Source organism: Misgurnus anguillicaudatus, chromosome 3 (genome assembly GCF_027580225.2).
Source record: "Misgurnus anguillicaudatus chromosome 3, ASM2758022v2, whole genome shotgun sequence".
Taxonomy (NCBI): Eukaryota; Metazoa; Chordata; class Actinopteri; order Cypriniformes; family Cobitidae; genus Misgurnus; species Misgurnus anguillicaudatus.
Genome location: NC_073339.2, coordinates 43,318,565 through 43,341,150, shown reverse-complemented (window position 1 = coordinate 43,341,150; position 22,586 = coordinate 43,318,565). Strand labels below are relative to the sequence as shown.

Sequence of the window (22,586 nt, the reverse complement as noted above, 5' to 3'; positions counted from 1 at the left end):
GAGCCAGGAAAATAAGTCTAGTTTTTAGACAAAAAATATAAACTTTAAGTAAATTGGTGCTTAAAACAAGCAAAAAAATCTGCCAACGGAACAAGAAAAAACCTCTTGAAATAAGTTTACTTTTTTCATAAACACGTAATTCAAGAAAAAAATTCTTATTCTATTGGCAGATTTTATTTTTTATTTTAAGCACAAATAAAATTTTATACTTTTTGTCTAAAAACTAGACTTATTTTCCTAGGTCAGTTTGCTCATCAAGAAAATACATCTTTATTTATTTTATTTTTTTGTCTTGTTTTCAGTAAAAATATCTGACTAAGAAAGTCATTTTTGCAGTGTGTAGTATTTTGCTCATGTTTTTACAAAAAAAATATGAATTAAATTATAAATTATGACATTCACTCAAAAAAAAATGCTGAGCGATTTTCAACCCAGCGTTGGGTCAAAATGGGACAAACCCAACAATGGGTTAAAACAAAAACAGCATAGGTTCAGGTACAGCCCACCAATTTGGGTTTGTACCTTTTTTGACCCACCGCTAGGTTGAAAATAACGAACGCTATCTCATGGCAATTTGTATATATTTTACGAGATGGGTAATTCGTACGATTCGTATGAAATTGTAATTCGTACAATTTTCTTTTGCCCCGTGACGTTGGGGTTGAGTTTCGTTATTATTTTTTATGATAATCATACAATTCACTTAGACAATTAGCCAACCCATCAAATACGCATGAATTCTAATGAGATCAGGCTGAAATAACCTTGCTGGATTTTCGCTCGGATTAAAGGCACAATATGTAATTTTTGCCGGAAGAGGTCACTTTACAAAACAAAGTCACTGCTTGATGACGCTATGAAGGAGCGTAGAATGATGGGAGTTGTAGTCTTCACCTTCACCGCATATTAGAAATCAGTCGCAAATTATGTGTATAGATGATGTAATAAAATAAACTTTTAAAACCATTATATTATCCTGTAAGCCAACAGCGTGGCTTAATAAAAAATACAGTGGAGTGGCGTGCTAGACAGCTACGCAGATCAATCACCATATGACATCTTGTGAAAGTCGAATACATCTTTGATTTCTAAAAAAAAAAAAAATCTTTGATTTCTACTGCAGACAACAATGACAGGTGACCATACGAACAAGGGTGGAACTATATAAAACTATAAATTTATTTTAAAAAAGGCTAATGCAAGTACACGTGTAAACAAAATATACGTGTTAGTATTTTTTAAATCTAACATATTGTACCTTTAACGTTACTTAAAGGTGCAGTGTGTAATTTTTTTAGAAGGATCTCTTGACAGAAATGCAAAATAATATACAAAACTAAATTATCAGCCATTTTGTGCAGCCATGTTTCTACAGAAGCCTTTAACGGACAAACTTTTTTACAAAGTTGTCTCCAACGATGACATGTTTGTCCGGTTGCGGTTACCGTAGCTTCTCTATGTGTTTCAAAAGCAAGAGGTGAGCAGTGGATTGAGCCGTTGGTTGCAATTCGCAACCTTACCACTAGATGCCGCTAAAATTTACACACTGCACCTTTAAATGCACATGCATGCATCCATTATAAAATTATGAGTTTTACCTTAATATATCTCTTTAATATGTTCATATCCATGCTACCATATGTTGTGTATATCACAGTACTATAAATAACGTATCAAATAGTCATTTATTTATGACAATACAATCTGTTTAGTATTCAGAGGAAATTTGTTACGTTTAGATTAACTACGATAAGGTCAAAGCGATCAATAACGTTTGTACGTCTCCAAAGTTAAATATGCATAAATATTAATGAATGCTTATGACATCACGTCGGTCAAAGGGTCACAGAGGAAAATATACCGATGGATTCCGCTCAAGTGAAGCATCATAACAGTAATTTGTTTACGTAGCGATTAATAGAATCTGCTAAATGAGTTTTCTGATTTAATTGCTCTCTGGTAAGCATCTTAAAAACTTCCCACCTACATTAATGAGTATGTAAATGTGTGTTTGTCTATTAAACTGTGGGATTTCATGAGTGGGGTCTGTAAGCTGTTGACATCACTTGTGGCATGAGCTTTAATTTGTGGATAATTGCCGTTTGTAATGGGAACGAAGAGCCAAAGCCATGTCAACGTGAGTGTCAGTGAAATTGTAGCCATTATCAGAACCGAAACATGGAAATTAGTGGCATTCTGCTTTAATTTGCACCTTCATCCTTTTCGTGGCATTTAATCTCAGCCTCTCCTTCGCTCGGGACTCCACCAAATGTGAGAAAGGTTCCCCGGAAACCTTTCATTAGAGTTTTCAACTTTTTGACTACTAAGCTAATGTTTTACTCTTCCTTCGTGCTGTTGAAGCAATGAGCTATAACTACAGTCATATGTGTTTGAGTAATACAGAATAATCTATACATTTCATTTATTGTATATTACTAGTCATCTATTCTTCAATTATTCTTCAGCTATTACTTGTTATGTCTTCAAAGTAGCCACGCTTTGCCTAAATTACAAATTCTTCAGGCACTTCAGTTTTTCTCATCCGAACAGAACAGATGCTTCTCGCTTTTATTTCTTTGTTTCATCCTTTGCGAATAAAATTGGGGTTAGCTCCTGATATTTACTCTAGTAAATATCAAGAAGATTTATTGTTTTATTGGCTGAGTGATGACATTTCAGTAGATGGTGTGATGGGACGCTGGAGGAATAGAGGAGCTCACCTCTGCTCTTCAGATCTGCCAGCAATCTTCACTTGAAACCACCGGCTGTCGTCCAGCTTTATAAGTACATGCTGATGTAATGCATCTTATTTTTGTTTTTCTATGTTATGGGCTAGAGAAGTTAAAATACAGTAAAATACAGTCAAACTTGCCAAATTATTAGCATTTAGAAAGGAAATTGTATTAGTAATAATGTAGCATAATATACACTTTCATGTTTTTTAACGTAAGAATGTCCTACTTCCTATAAGCACCGCCCAATTAATTTAGCCACACCCCCAATAGGCTTTATGCCCACCTGAACTTCAGCCAGCTCCTTGTTTCCTGTCTGCCATTATTGGACAAACTGATTAATCCAGGTGTGTCTGATTATTGTTGTTGTGACTACTGAGGTCAGGCACACCTGGATTAATCAGTTTGTCCAATAATGGCAGACAGGAAACAAGGACTTGGCTAAAGTTCAGGAAGTAGTGCAGCTGGGCATAAAGCCTATTAAGCAGTACTTACACGTGTGCAAAATGTGTTGGTAACGCATTATGTTAGCAATACAAAGGTTATGGGTTTGAATTCCAGGGATCCTACTAATAAAATAGCTTGAATGCACCATACTGTATGTCACGTTGATAATGTGATAAATGGACTTTGTCTTTCCGTATTGATAGAATGTGGTTATCCTGATTTTCCAAGTGTTTGATGTCCTCAGGGCATCATTAGGTTGACCCTGGTATAGGGTCAGTTGAAACAACATGTATGATGTTAAACGCTATACAAGTGAACTGAATTGAATCTGATTCCAGTTCATTTCTTCTTGGACACAAAATTTCTCTTGCTTTCAGCACGCTGTCTTGTTTTTCGACTTTTCACTCTTTAATTAGTTCCATATAATCAAGCGAGTCTAATTTCCGTTATTTGCCCATCCAGAGGCGAGGATGCGTTGTAATAGGGCTCACAGGGACCCTTTCCTTTCCACATAAACTTAAACCTTTATTTATGCACATGAAAAGCTGGTTCATAAAGGACCGAGATGAGGAGGCGCTCGATGAATGCACCTCACGGCTTGGCATGCGGATGACTTGTTATGCTAAATGCGTATGGCAGCGTTTTGATTGGGTTAGTATGACTTTCATCTGGGTTCTTATAGATGGACAACACAATAGATGTCTCAGTTTTTTAAAGGAAAGCTAAAGGCTTGAGTAAAAATGATGCACTGGGCTTATATAAAAATTACATTTAACCCTATTTATTTTGTAAATGCACATTTTTAATCTTGCATCATTTTCCAGTACACAATATTCAACCAACATGCACTTTTTAGTTGCAAGCCATGTTTTGCTTTGAAATGCGACAGTTACAAAAGTAAAAATGGAAACATGTCCCCCCTAATCTATAGAAATCTAGAAATATACACACATATAACCCTGAATGTGGGTGTGGTTATGGTATTAGTGACCATTTTTTAAAGAATTTTTTTCTGACTGTGTATCCTGCATTTTATTTCTAGCTATGGTCCATTTTGATATACGTACGTGAGGGTCCGCATACAGTGCACGTAATGCAATTTTCATTTCGAAACCCGGCGAACATTGTATGCGTAGGTTGCGCTTGTGCATACAGTGTAGCCCAGGAGGTGCATTGGATTTTGTTGCAATGCAGAGGCGTTGAACGTCTGCATACATGTACGAGTCAAATAAACTATGCTTTGCAGTGCCGTGCGTTTAACCGTGTGCATATCCTACCCAGTCTCCTGAGGATGCGTATAAATAGCACGAAGTGTAAAACTCGCGCAATACATACGCCAAATTCCACTTTGGTGTGCGTGTGATGCGTAGGTCCTTACCATTTACTTAAACGGGGCATCTTTTTTAAACCATTTTCGCTTGGGTTTAGGGTTAGATTTTAGATTTGCTTAATGAGGTTATTTAATATACAGGTTTCTCCATGTTTTTGTCCATATTTAAGACATGGTCGCTTGGAGTTGGGGTTAGAGTTGGGGTTTGGGTTAGGATGTCATTTTTATAAAACAAAAAGTTGTTCTAACCCAAAACCCAAGCGAAAATGGTAAAAAATAGCAAAAAAAAATCAAACGACAAAAAAAGATGCACCGTTTAAGTGAATGGGAAGGACTTGCGTATCATATGCACGCCAAAGTGGAATTTGGCGTATGTATTGCACGAGTTTTACACTTCGTGCTATTTATACGCATCTTCAGGAGACTGGGCTCGCATATACTTCGGGCTTTAAATGAAAGAAATCCAATTTTCCATTTTAATTGTGACTCTTAGGTTTAAACAAGGTACTGTACTGTTGCTATATTTAGTAAACCCACTAAAATTCATCCGGAATAATATAATCAATATGCAGTCACCGAACACCAAAAAAAAAACATGCAAGGACATGATAAACGTGTCAATGCTAATGCAGCACCAGCATCTCTCATGGGATAGTTTACACAACAGCTTTCTCGGTAAGCAGCAGATTTCCATAGTCTTACATAGCAGTATTTATTTTATTAGGCATTAAAATGAAGTGCATGGAAGGGCTTACATGAGCATTGGTTTATCACTAAAAGATCGGGTGTGTAGCGTCCTGCACGCGCCACAGATTTGTAATTCTTTGAAAGCAGACACAGGATGAGTAATACTTGGCTTAGGTATTCTGAGGTTTGTGCTAATCAGTATTTCTATTGATTGACTGTCTGGTCTCAGAAGTCATCTGTTTTAAATACACTTTGTTGTAATTGTATTGGCGTGGCTCCATAGACAGACATGATGGGAAAAGATGCAAGTTTCTTGATATTCAGTATTTATTTATTATTATTTATTTATCGGTCTGCCAACTTTTATTTTCTTTTGGCTTGCATTCCCTTAAGTAAGACTTTACATTAAGGTTGTATTTGCTTGCATTAGTTAACTACATTAGTTTACATCAACTAACAACAATGAATAATCTTATTACATGCTAATTTCAAAGGTCGAAGTGGTTCAGCTGACAAAAACTTTTGAAAAACTATTTGAACTGGTATGAACTAAAATTAACACACATTAATAAGTGCTTTATAGTGTTCATTGTTATTTGAAGCATTTATTATTTTTTGTTAATATTAGTTCGTACATTTGTTCATTGTTTGTTCATATTTATTAACTGTGCATCAAATAATGTTAGCAGATTAACAAATTAACATAAATATTATTAAAGCTATAGTTTTGTTCATCATTATTGTTTAATATTCAACAAACGCAACCTTATTTTTAAACGTTACCATAAAATGTAACATAAGACATACCTTTTTTAGGTGACAGTGGCTAATTTTGAGTAAACATCAGTGAATGCTATGTTACACAACATTTACATATACACTTAATGCATTCGTTTGTTTAATAAATAAATACTGTGCATATTTAATACTGTTTATATATGCATTGAATTAATATATGTAACTATTAACTACTAATAAAGAGGTGATATAAGAAGTATTCCTTACATCAGTCGTAGCATTAGCTGTGTATGTGTGCAATGGTGTGGCTGTAGTAGTAAAAGTCTGGGTGATGTATTGGTCTATTGGTCTCTCTTTCTCTCTCTCTCTCTCTCTCTCTCTCTTTCACACACACACACACACACACACACACACACACACACACACACACACACACACACACACACACACACACACACACACACAGTATCAGACGTCTGTTCCAGTGATTCATTTTAACATTTGTCTTTAACACTGAAGAGGTACAGACAAAATGTATTTGAACACAATCTGCTTGACTCAGCCTTTGTCCGCCTTGTTTTCACATTTATTTCAGTTGCTGCAGTTGCACTAAATTGAAGCAACACTTAAACAGAAGAACAGATCGGCCGTCAGATACAGGAGGAGTGTTTTATGAAGGAAAATGATTCGCATTACTCCCAGTTACTACACAGCAAAATCCCCAGAATTAAATGAACACTGCTAGGTGTACATATTGTCCCAATCTTACAGAGTGTTAAAAAGTAACTTTGAAGCAGAGTTAAAAGCTGCAATCTGTAACTTTATCCTCTCTATCATCATCTCTGTTTGAAACATACAACTGCATTTCACATCTTACTTGTAGAGTGTGTAGAGTTTGTTGGCAGTTTCATTTATGGTGATCAGTGTTTGTTTTAGTTTGACTTGACTCTTCGCTTGTTAGGTTTTCCTAACTGCTATAACTTTGTGTGTTTAAAACATGTTTGTTATAGCAAAGTAAAGACAATAGTGCAATTCTATGGTGGTGGTTAGTACATAAAGTCGAAACATAATTATCATCTGCTTGCAAGCAAATAAGGGGCCATCCCGGTCATGTGAAATATGTTTGATATTTAGGATTTTCAATTGAGATGATGACGTCAGTCAGTACTTTCAGCCAATGAGAGACTGAGGTGAATGACAGACCTTCAACATATTTCATTATCGGCCAGGATTTTAAAAAACCTTTAGTGCGAGCCAAGAGCGTTGGAACCATTATATGTTAACTCAAAAACCAAAATCTAAACATTAGGGGTGCACGATTCAGAAAATTTCACGATTCGATTCGATTCCGATTTTTAGGCTCAAGATTCGATTCAGAATCGATTTTCGATTCAAAAACGATTCACAGTATGTAAATGTAGTTTACTTTTTCCTATGTGACTGATTGTAGTAGATATACAATTTTAAAGAAAATAAACACAACAAATTAAATGTAGTTTGATATTACTTTATGTCTTTATGCAAAAATAAAAACTGATATGAAGCAATTAGATGACCCTTTTTATCAAACTCTATTAAATACAATAATATAGCATATTAATGATAGACAGTGCAGGTCTATAGATTATAAACGTGACTGGTGTTATAATGGTTATTATTTCTATTAGATAGAGCAGAAGCAGGAAAAGTGTCTCTCTTTAATCCACTCATTATTTCAGATTCAAAAGTCTACTTGCTGTCCCACTGACAGGGGACTTTACATTACAGCTTTGCGTTTTGTAAATCTTGAGTCAGCTTGAGCTTTGCTCATTCAGTGCAATAGGTTTTAGAAAATATATGGTTTATTAATAATAATAGAAAAGAGCTAGCTTTAGCGCGGTAGCGCTCACGGCCATTCTCTGAACGACTCGGGTTTTACACACAATATTAATCAGACTCGGGACCCGGAGTAATTAACTATGACTGACCCGGACCCGACTGACCATTTCAAATAAAAACCCGGAACCAGCCGCGGGTGCTCCGTGAAGTCCTCTAATGGTAAAACTTTGCTCAAGTTCAGAAACATGAAGGATACAATGTGACACGAGCTTGTTCGCGTCGCATCCCAATTCATTGAGAAACAGAGCACGTGAACGCACACCGAACTCATTATGTCGAGTGTCATCATCACAGAAAAACAAAAAAGACAAAATTTGATGCCAGATTTACTTGGGCACTTGTTAACCTGGGCAGCGCTGCACAGCAATGTGTGGGGAAACACTGTGACAAGAGTGTGCAGGCGTCAGTGTGACTTCTACGCGCCATCTATGGGAATACTGAGATAAACTCATTTCAGGACGATAGTAACACGGCGTTAAAAATATATATATTAATTAGGGCTGTCAAAGTATTAATCGCGATTAATCGCATCCAAAATAAAAGTTTGTGCCAACACAACAAATGTGTGTGTATGGTGTATAATTATTATTCATATATAAAAACACACCCAATTATGTATATATTTAACCTCTTAAACCCTGAGGACCCAGTCCCGGGGACAAAATTTCGTGTTTTGACTCAAATAAAATATTCTTTTAATCTTTAATGGTCCATCATGGACCCCAGTAACACATATGAGATACTGTTTGAAAGCTTAGACTCTCTACTTTCTCCAGATATGCATCACTTTGAGAAATCTTTTACTGTAAGAAAGTTATTTACACTTAATTTACACTATCACCCCCCCCATAATTTTGTATATGATTTAATATTCACATATTTCATATTTTTCAAGTATGACAAACATGGGCAAGTCTTATATCAAATGAAAGCTCTCATTCTCAGGAATAAGGCTACAGCGTTATTTTTGTTCTATTATTAACACATATCCAACAATAGTTGAATGAATAATGATGTAAAAAATCGTCTTTTGTAAACATATGGGAAAACTGAGTGTGGACTGCCTCAGATAGCACAGATAGCCCCAAATAATACACCATCTTTTCTCTTAGGTCCTACTCTAAAAAATGAGTCCATTCACAGCATTTTCTTAGGTTGTGTGCATGAATAATCCCTTGCTATTTATTATATGTGCTAAACAAAAAATTTATATTTATATGAAAAATGTATTTTCGGATACTTCAGTTAAATGAAAATAACTTTTGAATGCGACATGCTAAAGAGATCATTCTTTTTTTGGGTGTATACTGTCTGCTGCTGGTAACAACCAGAACTGTTTGCAGTCTGCTAGAGCACACAGAACCAGAGTTATACACTATCAAAGGCAGTATTTACAACATAAAAAAAGAAAATTTGTGTTTCATCATATGAAAAACAACATAAATAACACTATTTGTCACAAACAGCAGCTTTTTATGTAACTTCAAAGGGTTTTCTTTAAAATGATATAAAGAAATTGCATTTATTCCAATGTATGTGGTTATGGGAGCACTTCAAATGTTTTTAGGCAGAAATTGTATACAAAAAGGGTATTATTCCTCCCATCAGTTGGAGTAAAATAACTTTTGCATAGATTATGATAGAGAAAAAAATCTTTTTTCCTCTGTGAGCTGGCAATTGCTGGAATCAAACAAAACTGTCTGCAGGGAGCTGAGGCACCCAGGGCCAGAGTTATACACTTTTAAATAAAAACTTTAGAAAAAAAACATCAAAAAGCGCCTATTTATTTTTGTGTTTATTAGAGGACTGACATCACATACAACCATGTTTAGCACGTTCAACAGTGTTTTATGTAATTTCAAAGGGTTTCCTGTAAAATGATACCAAACATTTGTATGTAAACCTCTGCATGTGGGTATGGGAAGCTTTTGAAATTGGGTAGGCCAAATCCAGGCGAAAATCCCCAAAATAGCTTCAGGGTGGAAGAAGTTAAGAAAAATGTATTATATTTATATATAAAATATTTATATTCATATATAATATAATTTATATAAATGTAAATACAGTATTTAAATGCAAATATTTCTTAAATATATACCTGAATGTGTCGGTATTTATATATACATAATATTTAGACACAGTACACACACATATGTTATGTAAACACAAACTTTTATTTTGGATGCAATTAATCGCGATCAATCTTTTGACAGCCCTAATATGAATCGATTTTTGGAATTCTATTAATCAACTCTGAATTGGCAATGCTTGAATCGCGATTCAAATGTGAATCGATTTTTTTGCACACCCCTACTAAACATGTCACGCATCTGGTAAAGGTGTTAGTGAGACCAGCAGGGGGTGCTCACCCTGTGGTCTGTGTAGGTCCTAACACTTCAGTATAGTGATGGGGACACTATACTGCCTTCGGATGAGACGTTAAACTGAGTTCCTGACTCTTTGTGGTGATTAAAAATCCCAGGATGTCATTCGAAAAGGAGTAGGGCTGTGCCCTCAGCATTCTGGCCAAACTTGCCCATTGGGCTACTAATCATCCTCTCACATCTACTAATCATCCTCATCACTCTGTCTCCTCTCCTGTCTCCTGGTGTGTGGTGGGCGTTCTGGCGCAATATGGCTGCCGCCGCATCATCCAGGTGGATGCTGCACATTGTTGGTGGTTGAGAAGATTCCTCCTTTCATATGTAAAGTGCTGCAGAAAAGCGCAATAAAAATGTAACAATTTTTTTTTTTTTTTATCTTTAAACCATTTAACACAGCGACACAGCATGTACAATTGGTGTCCTCTTTACGCATTTTTTTTGTTGTTGTTGTTGCCTTTTTTAGGAATGGACCCACTCATTTTTACTTCCTTACTTACGTCTTTTATTCTGTGAATATGCCTGTTCACTAGAGCGTCGTCAGTCATATTCATTCCACTTGAGGAATGCCAGTATAAATAAAACTCCAGTCTGTGTTTAAGCTTCAGCTTTGACTTCCACACTGCTGCCTCCTCAAATCCATTCCACTTGGCTCATTCAGAGTCCTTATCATAGACTGTAAAAAAAGATGGATGACGCGACATCGCCTCCTTCCATTGTATTGAATTGAAGCTAAAAATGTTCGACCCTGGTCGTCGCCATGTTACATAAAACGTCAGTTTGGAGCCAAGGTGTGCGCAGAAGGAATCATCCATGTAGCAGGAGGCGGTATTAAACTTACGCCCAAACGCTCCTGCGCCCAATTCAACCACGCTAATCATAACGACACGCCCCATTCCTATTGCATCAAATTACTAGCTAAAATGAAACTAATCACAAAAATTAACAATTGAACATATATCAGCGTGATAACAAGTACCTTAAAGGACCAAAACCAACTTCTGGAAATTTTTATTCGAAGTGTAAATATTTTTTTATTTAGGGAGGTTTTATGACTTGTACTGCAACCAGGGGGCGATCAAAATGTGAGCCCGGCCCTACAGAAACAAGTAGTCTTTTTGTTTACCGTACTCTTTTTAAAAGTATGTTCCTATTAAAATCCGACTTTCTGTTAAAACAATAATAGTCAATTGCTTGATCATTCATGACCTTCACAATTTGGAGACAGATCTTTGGAAGGGGATCAAAAACCATGCTAGGTTGAAAACTTGTTTGGTTAAATCACTTGACATCTCCAAAGGAAAATATTGCTGCATGTTTATTATGGATAGTTATACAGTAGTTGTGTGTACTGTATGTTAGCCTTGTGTCTTTGAAAAGGTAATCTCAGATATTCTCTTTGACAGGGTATGATGTACCTGGAGGAGAGACGTCTGGTGCACAGAGACCTGGCTGCACGTAACGTCCTGGTGAAATCTCCAAACCACATTAAGATCACTGACTTCGGCCTCGCTCGACTGCTGGATACAGAAGAAAAGGAATACAGTTCAGATGGAGGCAAGGTAATAGTGTTCAAAACCTGGGACACACAAACTTGGACAAAAAAAACCTTTACATTGTAAGAATCTTCTTTAATCAATGGGATTAATCACTTGATTGGGATTAGAATTCTTGTACTTAAAGTTCTAGTTCATTATGTAAAGTTCCTCTCTTCAGAATTATACTCCTTCATCTTTTACATGATTGATAGCCTGTATATTTTCAGATGATGACAGACTGATTAAAATTCTCTCTTATGTAGATGCCCATCAAGTGGATGGCATTGGAGTGCATTCACTATAGAAAGTTCACACATCAGAGTGATGTATGGAGCTACGGTGAGCTAACTAATATTTTTTACCAGTAATAACATCTTACTAGTCTTTGTAGTCTTGCTGCTAGCAAAGAATATAGAAATAATCAGAAAATATTAGATAATATATTATATACATCTATAAGGTAGATATTACCAATAAAGAAGAAAAAATCAGTTCATTTTATTATTTGGTACCATAGACAGAGTTTGGGGTGGGGCAGGGGGACACTGCCCCCCCAGACCAAAGCCAATTAGGATTTTGTCTAAGCTATTGGTGAAATAGAAATTTGTGATTTATTATATTTTAATGGAGAGAGTAACTTAAGGCTAAACTAGTTTTAATTAATTTAAACCATATTTTAAAACTGCACTCTCTCTAAATCTCAAGGTATTGCAGGACCCTTGTTTGCCTGTAGGTGCCCACCAAGCAAAAATGCGAAACTCTGCTTATGTCTGATACATGTTGTATACTTAAGATATTTACATATTGATTCAGGAGTGACTATCTGGGAGTTGATGACGTTTGGAGGAAAGCCATATGACGGGATTCCCACCCGTGAGATTCCTGACATCTTGGAGAAGGGTGAACGTTTACCCCAGCCACCTATTTGCACCATAGACGTCTATATGGTGATGGTGAAATGTGAGTATCTGAATGTGAGAACTCTTTGAACAGCCAAACAAAAAGACTCGGACCCTAACCTACTGGCATCAATATCAGTGCCAAACATTTGTATGCCAGGTGGTTTATTTGAATGCTTGTTCCATGTTGCTCTTTTCTAATGGACCCATTGTGAGACTGTAATATGTATCCTAGCCACTGGTCGTGCAGTCTTGTAGTCTATGTGGAAGGCAGATGCTGGTTGTTTCTCTGTTGAATCGGTTGCATAAAGCGAAAAGAGATGAAATGAGTTATGAAATAATCTCATTTGTTCTAATTACATTTAGATTCTAAGTTGTTGTTTCTGATGTGACATCTATAACCCCAAGGACAATGAAACAGAAAATATTGATGCTGTGATTGCTTGAGCAATTGCTGCTCATTTGTGTAATGTGTTTGAGAGCGAGAGTAATGTATGCAATGTGTGTTTGCGAGTGAGAAGTGAAAGTAAATTGGAAGGAAATAAGGGTCGTGTCACTTCCTGTCACAGATATAATAGTTCTTCATGTACAACTGCTGTGCAACATATACAACTAAATGATGCATATCTGTCTGCTTGGTCTTGTCTGTCTGTCCTGTTTGTTTTGTCTGTTGGTCTTGACTGTCTGTGTTTCTTGTCTGTCTGTCGCTCTTGAGTTTCTTGTCTGTGTTTCCAGTCTGTCTTGTCTGTAATTCGGTCTTCTGTCTCTCTTCTCTGTTTTTTTTGCCTGTGTGTCTCTGTGACTTCTGTGTCTGTCTGTCTGTCTGACTGTTTTGTCTGTTGTTCTTGACAGTCTGTCATTTTGCCTGTCTATCAGTATTGTCTGTCTTATTTTTCTTGTCTGAGTTTTTTGTTGACAGTCTTCTCTGTCTATTTGTCTGTCTTTCTGTCTGTGTGTCTTTCTAACATTCTTGTCTGTTTGTCAGTCATGTCTGTCAGTTTTGTCTGTCGCCCCCGTGGGTCTTATCTTTCTGCCGGTCTTGTCTTTCTGTCTTGTTTATCTTTCTGGCGGTGTTGTCTTTCCATCTTGTTTGTTTGTTTTGCCTATCTTTCTGTCTGTCTGTCAGTCCTCTTTGTCTGTCTTTCTGTCTGTCTGACATTCTTGCGTGCATTTTTGTCTGATTGTCAGTCCTGTAGGTCAGTCTTCCTTGTGGATCTTCTCTGTCTGTTTTGTCTGACATTCTATCCTGTCTGTCTGTCTTATCTGCCTTTCTTGTCTGTTGTCAGTCGTGTCTGTAAGACTTATAGGTCTTCCCTGTGGGTCTTATCTCTCTGCCGGTCTTGTCTTTATGTCTGTCTGTCAGTCAGTCAGTCAGTCTTCTCTGTCTGTTTTGTCTGTCTTGGATGGATGTCTGCTGGTCTTCTCCATGGTCATTCTTCTCTGTCTGTTTTGTCTGTCTTCTGACATTCTTGCCTGTCTGTCTGTCTTATTTGCATTTATTGTCTGTTGTCAGTTCTGTCGGTCTTCCCTGTGGGTCTTATCTCTCTGCCAGGTCTTGTCTTTCTGTCTTGTTTGTTTGTCTTGTCTATTTTTCTGTCTGTCTGTCTGTCTGTCTGTCTGTCTTCTCTGTCTGTTTTGTCTGTTGTTCTGTTGGTCTTCTCCATTCGTTATGTCTGTCTTTCTGTCTGTCTGACATTCTTGCCTGTCTGTCTTATCTGCCTTTCTTGTCTGTTATCAGTTCTGTCGGTATTCCCTGTGGGTCTCGTCTCTCTGCCGGTCTTGTCTTTCTGTCTTGTTTGTTTGTCTTGTCTATCTTTTTGTCTGTCTTTCTGTCTGTCTGTCTGTCAGTCAGTCAGTCAGTCTTCTCTGTCTGTTTTGTCTGTCTTGGATGGATGTCTGCTGGTCTTCGCCATTCGTTATGTCTGTCTTTCTGTCTTCTGACATTCTTGCCTGTCTGTCTTATCTGCCTTTCTTGTCTGTTGTCAGTTCTGTCGGTCTTCCCTGTGGGTCTCGTCTGTCTGCCGGTCTTGTCTTTTTTGTCTTGTTTGTTTGTCTTGTCTATTTTTCTGTCTGTCTGTCTGTCTGTCTGTCTGTCTTCTCTGTCTGTTTTGTCTGTCTTGGATGGATGTCTGCTGGTCTTCTCCATTCGTTATGTCTGTCTTTCTGTCTTCTGACATTCTTGCCTGTCTGTCTTATCTGCCTTTCTTGTCTGTTGTCAGTTCTGTCGGTATTCCCTGTGGGTCTTATCTGTCTGTCGGTCTTGTCTTTCTGTCTTGTTTGTTTGTCTTGTCTATTTTTCTGTCTGTCTGTCTGTCTGTCTGTCTGTCTGTTTTGTCTGTCTTTCTGTCTTCTGACATTCTTGCCTGTCTGTCTAATCTGACTTTATGTCTGTTGTCAGTCCTGTCTGTCACTCCTGTCGGTCTTCTCTTTATGTTTTGTTTGTGTGTCTTGTCTTTCTTTCTGTCTGTCTGTTATTCTTCTCTGTCTGTTTTGTCTGTCTTTCTGCAATCTGACATTCTTGCCTGTCGGTCTGTCTTATTTGCATTTATTGTCTGTTGTCAGTCTTGTCAACTGTGGGTCTTATTTCTCTGCCAGGTCTTGTCTTTCTGCCTGTCTGTTGGTCTTCTCCATATGTCTGTATTTCTGTCTGTCTGACATTCTTTCCTGTCTGTCTGTCTTATCTGCCTTTCTTCTCTGTTGTCAGTCGTGTCTGTCAGTCTTGTCGGCCTTCCCTGTGGGTCTTATCTTTCTGCCGGTCTTGTCTTTCTCTCTTGTTTGTTTGTCTTGTCTATCTTTTTGTCTGTCTGTCTCCTCTGTCAATCTGCTGGTCTTTTCCATTCATCATGTCTGTATTTCTGTCTGTCTGTCTTGTCCGCCTTTTTGTCTACTTGTCAGTCCTGTATGGCAGTCTTCCTTGGGGATCTTAATGTATCGGTCTATCTGTCTTGTCTTGACTGGTACTTGACTGTCTGTCTTTTTGTCTTGTCTGTCGGTCTTGTTGCTCTGTTTAATTATAATATACTGTAACTACATTTAAGTTACATGTAATATGTGACTGCATTTGAACGTAATTGTTAATCAAACATATAGAAATGACAAAGTGTTGCAACCTTTAATATGGATACAGACTACAATTTACATTTGACATTAGCTGTTAACTGAAGCTGTGACATACTCTATGAAGTGCTTTTTAAATACAGCCTGAAATCTTGTTTATTTTATGACTGTCATTTCTTACTCTGCCTTCACCTCTAGGCTGGATGATTGATGCCGACAGTCGGCCTCGATTCAAAGAACTCGCCGCAGAGTTCAGCCGAATGGCACGGGACCCTCAGAGATACCTGGTCATACAGGTGCGAATACAGTTATTCTTGTATCACATCTCACCTTTGAAAAATCAATAGATTTGTCCTACACCAACCATTAAACTCAAGGTGACTGCTGAGAAAGATGGTGTCATTTCTTTTTTTTTTTTTGGCTTAGGGGGACGATCGCATGAAACTTCCCAGCCCCAACCACGGTAAGTTCTTCCAGAGTCTTATGGATGAGGAAGAACTGGATGACATGATGGATGCCGAGGAGTACTTTGTTCCTCAGACCTTGAATATCTCCACCTCCTCTTACGCATCAAGACCACATGTGGATTCTAGCAGGGTAAGCCCAGTTATTGTCTTTATTTGTTTAAAGGGAAGGTGTGTCATTTCATCACAATGTAAAAGTGCTTCCTTCGGCCCTAGTTTTTACAAAGTCAAACGATGGATTCACTTACCAGAAGAATTTAAACACTGAGACGCTTTCAAAACATCGCTTTGTTTGTTGACAAGCCAACTTCTGACTCAACCAGTAGCATTTGTTTAGGCAAGGGCTCCGTGTATTAAGCTGCTTAGCAGGAAATTGACAAGTTTGTCCAATCGATGGAACCATAGGATGGTTTGTTAACCTGTTAAAAACAAGACGGTGACAGCTGTTGGTTTGTTTTCCCATTCATCACAATGGCAGGTGCTCTATTGGCATACTCACTTTAGCTATAAATGCTACGCGACTCACTACTCCAGAGATGCAGGAAATTATGTAATGACAATGCTGATTGGTCAATGTCATCACAATGACGTTCACAGTCCCAAACCGACTGAAAATTTTAAGCAAAAAGTCACTAAGCCATCTAACTTTTTTTCTACCCCTATATAGACTCAACTGAGGTGTCGTGAAAGAGTTTTATGTTCAGATGATGGGATGGGAGCTTGTTCCCGTGACTCCGTCGGTTCGGCCGTTGGAGTCTTTGTCCCAGTAAACACACAAGGGGCAGGACTGGAGTCTCTGGAGGAACAACATTGTAATGGAAGTTTAAAAAAACAGCCCCCGCCCGGATTAGGGGATGATTGTGAAGGCCAGCGTTATATCGCGGACCCAACTGTCTTTCTAGGAGAGAGAGGAATGAAGAGCAATGGCGAGGAAGATGATTACATGAGTCCTATGAACAAGTCAGCTTCAGGTAAATAAAAAAATCATTACCGTAATCTGTTTGTATGTATGACTGTGACAGTTCCTCTTCCAGTTATTGTTTGAAGGTTCTAGTTTTTTATATGTGACCCTGTCTGTGATATCCAGGTTAAAGTCTCATAATCTAATGATGAGATTAGAAGCATCAAAGTTTGGTTTCAGTCTTTGACATGACCTTACTTTGTCAATATTAAAGATATCAAAGTTATATATTTACAGTTTCTTCTTAACATTATGTAGGATGATTTAAGGTAGAAAAAAGAGCTTTCACAGGCAGGGTCACATATTCAATTTTGATATGCTTATATTATTACTAATCAAGACAATTCAATTGGGAGCAATATGATTTATTAAAACCCACAGTTGGATAATTTTTTTAAAGTGCACACACTTATTATGCAAATACAAACTTGGATTTTGTATGCGATTAATCGCGATTAATCGTTTGACAGTCACAACAAAAATCCCATTACATGTGTGCTATTCTATAGTTTTAAAGTTTACATTTATTCAAAAAATATGGGAAAATAAGAATAAGTAAGTCACCTTAAGATTTTGACCGGTAGCGTATATTATACAGTTTGAAATGATGTGCATGTACATCTTTTCTTTGACTGGTCAAACTGCAGTTGTTCCTTTTCAACCTCTGATAAGTTGAAACAAAAGCGAGACAAGAGCGCAACATAAATCCAATGTGATGTGTTGAGCAGAAGATAAATCAATAGATTCTGAGTTTCTCCATTATAAATCTTGACAGCAGTTATGGGTCTCATCCTTCACCTTGAAGATCACAGACCCCAAAGAGTGCCAATGAATTGTGGGTGGTGAGCTGCAAGTACTCACTGTTCTTTTAAAGATGGTTTTTATGTTTTAGTATCAGATTTGTGGAAGCTGAAGTACTTTCAAGATGTGCCATGCCAAGCTACAATCTACTGTACTTTTTTTTAAACAATGCCACATTCTGACTATACAAAGGAGCTATACATTGAAGCTTCTTAAGGAAAAAATGGTTTGGAATATTGTGCATAAAGTATGAGTAACTACTGCCACGTAATTATGTGCTGTCAACCAATGTCTATTTCTGCAGACCATCTCAGTCCTGTCGAGGAAAATCCTTTCGTATCCCAACGGAGGAACGGGAATATTAATGCACTGGACAACCCGGGTTACCACAGCACTCCCGACAGAACTCCTAAATGTGAGGATGAGTACATCAACCAGCCTCTTTACCTCAACGCATACAACACCACCGGCGGGCCAAACCCAGAGAACCTGAGGAAAAATGGAGCTTCCATGCCACTGCAGTTGACAACAGCAGCCAACACGGCAAGCAGTCATGTTATCCTCACCACGCAAACTGGAAAAGCCCATCACCACAGCCAGGCAACACATGTTCATTTTGCCATTCCACCTGTTCAGCCTCCCCAAGCAAGATTAATGAGCCAAAATGGACAGCATTCCCAGACGCCGCTTGCTCCTGAATCCAGTTCCTCTGGCAAGCCTGGCAATCCTTCCCTGTTAACTCAAATCTCAGTCGTCAGCCAACAGATCCAACCTTGTCTGGCGAATCCTTCCGGTTGTTTAACCCAACCCAACTTGACACAAGTAAAGTCCACAATCGCAAGCAAAACAGTTTCTGGTCTTCCCGGACACCTTGTTTATCCAGGTAACGTGCTTCAGACGGGCCATAGTGGGACTGTGATGTTTGATAGAAAATCGAAGAAGAATTTCGACAACCCTGACTGCTGGCAGCACAGTCTACCCCCCAAAGTGACCCAACTAAACCCTCAAGACCCTTTGCAGGGTTGCAAAAGCAAGCATCTTTACAGGCACAGTGTGCGAGGTCGCGATGCGGTGGCTGAAAATCCGGAGTATCTCTCCGAATTTAAAAAGAGACCAGGACCGGTTCTGCCACCTCCACCCTATCGGCACAGGAATACCGTAGTGTGACCTGATTTCTTTACCAATGAGTTCTTGGTTTTCTAGCATGAAATTTGGATTTACAAAAGAAAGGAAAACTGTCAACACCAGTATTCATTTCGGGAGGAATTAATGAGGAAAAAATGCAAGAGGATATCGGATTTAAAGGGAAAACTGATCTACCAAAGTGCCTCTATTACACAATTTATATTTTAACAATCAGAATGTAACCACTCAAACCATCTCCATCCCTTAATCTAAACTTGATTTTCCAATAGACTTGAAGTAACATCTCAGATAACAAGCAACCATTTACGCAATGTTAAAAATTTTGATTTGTCAATGTTTATCCCATTGAATCAATATCATGCTTGCTATCTGCTATCTTATTTCAATAAATTACCATTATGGTGATCAGTGTTTGCTTTAGGATCAGTTTGACCGCATCCTTCCATTGTGTATTGTGACTCTTTGCAGTAACCGATAGATATTTCTCTTTTGTTTGCCCCTTTAACTTTCGAAACAAATGGCAGACAGGACCTGAACAAAGAAAGAAGCCACTTACTATTGAGGAAACTCTAAGATGTGAACAGGGTCAAAAGTGTGCATTGGTTTCATTTACCCTAACCAACAATTCATTAATGGACTAACAATGGTTGGATGCTATTTATTTTCTTTCTTGTACTTGGTGTTTTTAAAGATCTGTTTTGTACACTTATATGGGAACATGATATGATACATTTAAACGAGAAGCACATGGGCCGGCCGTACCACAGTGCTTATAGGGCAAACTGGAAACAAGTGCCTTCCTCAGTGGCACAAAAAGCTTTTGTGGTCCAGAGACAGATTTGAACTGGAATCTTCAACTGCTGTATATATGTGTGTGTGCAACAAATATGAATATTTACTACTGAGCCACATTATGTGCAAATAGACTGGGAACCATGTATTGAAAATGTTGTTGTATTTAAAAATAATGAATTTGATAATTTTACTGGCTGATTTAACTGATATATTATGGATGGCAATATTATAGATGATACTGTATAAACTTATAGAGGGCACAATAGAAACTCAAACTACTGATCTCCAATGGAGAATTTTTCATTGTACTGTGACAGAAAATACTGTTGTCTGAAATATACCTTGCTCTCAGTGAGAGTGTGACCGTATTGTGGCCAGGGAAAGAAATGTTCACGTTTTGTAGACTGTAATACGACTTCTATCATTACTTATGTCAACGTATCATAGCAAATAAAAAGTTGTGACTGTGCAGATTTGGTCCCTACTGTACCATGCTTATATTATGAAATTCTGATTTGCGTTTAAAGCCATAGAAGATGTAGCTAGATTTGTTTGGGTTTTAGCATATTATTTCCTTGTCATTTGTTTTCAAAATATGCATCTCATCCCTGTTGTATTTCTATTCAATGGAACGAGACAATAAAGGTCTAATCTGAAATTTTCAAAAACTGGTCAGACATTTATGATCTACAGATAAAGTCTATGTGTTTGCAAACTGTACTTCTCGGAAGTTATTTGAATACATAACGGATAAAATTTAGGGTCATAAATTCGCACAAATGTGATATTTGTACAGATAGTAAAACGCCTTTAGTATAGAAAAACTGGTCTAAGTGTTTGGCGTAGCTTTGCGGCTCATGAAATTTTAGTCTCCAAATGCCATAAAAAGAATTTAAAAAATGACTCACATCAACTACTTTTATGGATCTTTTCGTAGCTTTCATGCAGAAATATTTTTTTACCCAGGGCCTGTGGATTTTTGCAAGTGAACGGAAAGCAATCTAAGATCACCCGTTTTTTAGGTTCCAAACTGCAACACTTTAGTTACCAACCAGCTACTGTACAACATCGCCAGGGGACAGTTTCGTTTGCACCAAACACACATTTATATTTACGTTTATGTATATTGTAGACACTTTTATCCAAAGCGACATACAGTGCATTACAAGGTATACACATTTTATCTGTGTGTGTGTTCCCTGGGGATTAAACCCATGACCTTTTGATAGCTCTGAGTGAGCTACTTTTTGGCGTGTTCCTCCTGTTGTGTAGGTTGAATCCCTTCATTCCCCCTCAAAGAAAATTCATGACATAAAACAATTATAAACTTGAATTTTTACTTAAACAAAACATCCCTGACAGCAGACTACTCTGGACCGGATCCACACCGGAAGTTTTGCACTGAAGTTAGATCAGAAACAGCAAGAACCAATTTAGACTGCAGTCTTATTTCATGTTTGTCCTGGTTGTGTGTAATACAGAGAGAAAGTCATTGTGAAAGAGTACACAGCTCTCTGATCTGGCAGTATGGAGAGTTTATTCCAGGAGGGCAGAACAGAAATGAATCATGCTGTCCGCACATGGAGCTGCACTCCAACTGATGTCATTCCCACAAGTGTATAAATGCCTGTGGATGTATCTCTGTCGCGGCAGGTCACCAGCAGCCTCTTCATCTTTGTCTTCACTGCTATACACGGACACAACAGATTGCAGCAGTGCCTTATAATTTTCACCTGGCAGATTATAAATCGAGTAAAAAATACTAGCTACATTTGTCCCTAGCATTGGAGGAGGGGCCAGAACCAAATATTGGGACCTGAGGGGTATATTTACGCACTTGACAAACGCTTTTACAGTAAGTGACTTACAGTGCATTTAAGCTATACGTTATCATTACATGTGCTCCCTGGGGTTTGAACTCAATGCAATGCTAAACCAACTGAGCTATACAGCTACTTTAATGGACAACCGTGGGAGTCCATTTTTGTTGGGCCCCCTACCAAATAAGGGCCCTAAAACATCTCAAGCTTCAAGTATGGTACCCCTGACATGGACACTTACAGTTAAAACAACATTAAAACACTCCACTGATGTGCATTTATGTAAGAATTTTACCAAGTGAGACAATCTTGGTACATTGTGTAGTTATCTCTATGCGCCGCAGGCCTGAGCCTCTTTGTCCTTTTAAATGTCTGTTCTTGTGTTTGTGACCTGTAATGAATGAGCATGTGTTTAAAGGTGGCAGCTGTGTGGAGTGATCAGGCCGAGAGGAAAATCTGGAGCGGGGAGGGGTGAGATTTGTGAAACAGACTGATCGTTTTACCCTGTGGTGGAAATGGCCAAGATTCACTATAGGGGGACTCCGTTTGGGCACATATTTTATGTTATTAAAGCATGGATGCGACAAAACCCGCAATATTGTTGTATAAAATGTGCATAGCATTTAGAGGCTTTTAAATAAAAAAGGTTATAATTATAAAATGATACTATGGTCTTCAGCTTTGCATTTTTCAATGACGAGTATTTCCGGCTTTCCGCAATAACGCTATTATCTACCAGGTGGTGCTCTTCCGCAACTTATGCAACCCAACTTAAGTAATGCCTCACGTGAAAGAGTAACTGTGGGATCACACCAGACGTGAGTTCAACGATTTGCGCGAATAGATTACAAACAAAGTCAATGCAAAGATGCGATCAGATGCGCCCTCGCGAGGGGCGATGCGAATGACGCA

At 38.0% G+C, this 22,586-nt stretch overlaps 1 protein-coding gene across 2 annotated transcripts in view; it reads left to right on the top strand.

The window, feature by feature from the left end:
* erbb4a (erb-b2 receptor tyrosine kinase 4a) overlaps window positions 1-20,520 on the top strand; it is a 200,096-nt gene extending 179,576 nt beyond the window's left edge. For both annotated transcript variants that reach the window (XM_055206120.2, XM_055206121.2), the window contains exons 21-27: window positions 11,600-11,755; window positions 11,995-12,070; window positions 12,545-12,691; window positions 15,886-15,983; window positions 16,114-16,284; window positions 16,819-17,122; window positions 18,218-20,520. In XM_055206120.2, the coding sequence (XP_055062095.2) occupies window positions 11,600-11,755; window positions 11,995-12,070; window positions 12,545-12,691; window positions 15,886-15,983; window positions 16,114-16,284; window positions 16,819-17,122; window positions 18,218-19,080 (1,815 nt within the window). In that variant the 3' untranslated portion in view covers window positions 19,081-20,520. The remainder of the gene's footprint in view (window positions 1-11,599; window positions 11,756-11,994; window positions 12,071-12,544; window positions 12,692-15,885; window positions 15,984-16,113; window positions 16,285-16,818; window positions 17,123-18,217) is intronic.
* The last annotated feature ends 2,066 nt before the right edge of the window (window positions 20,521-22,586 follow it).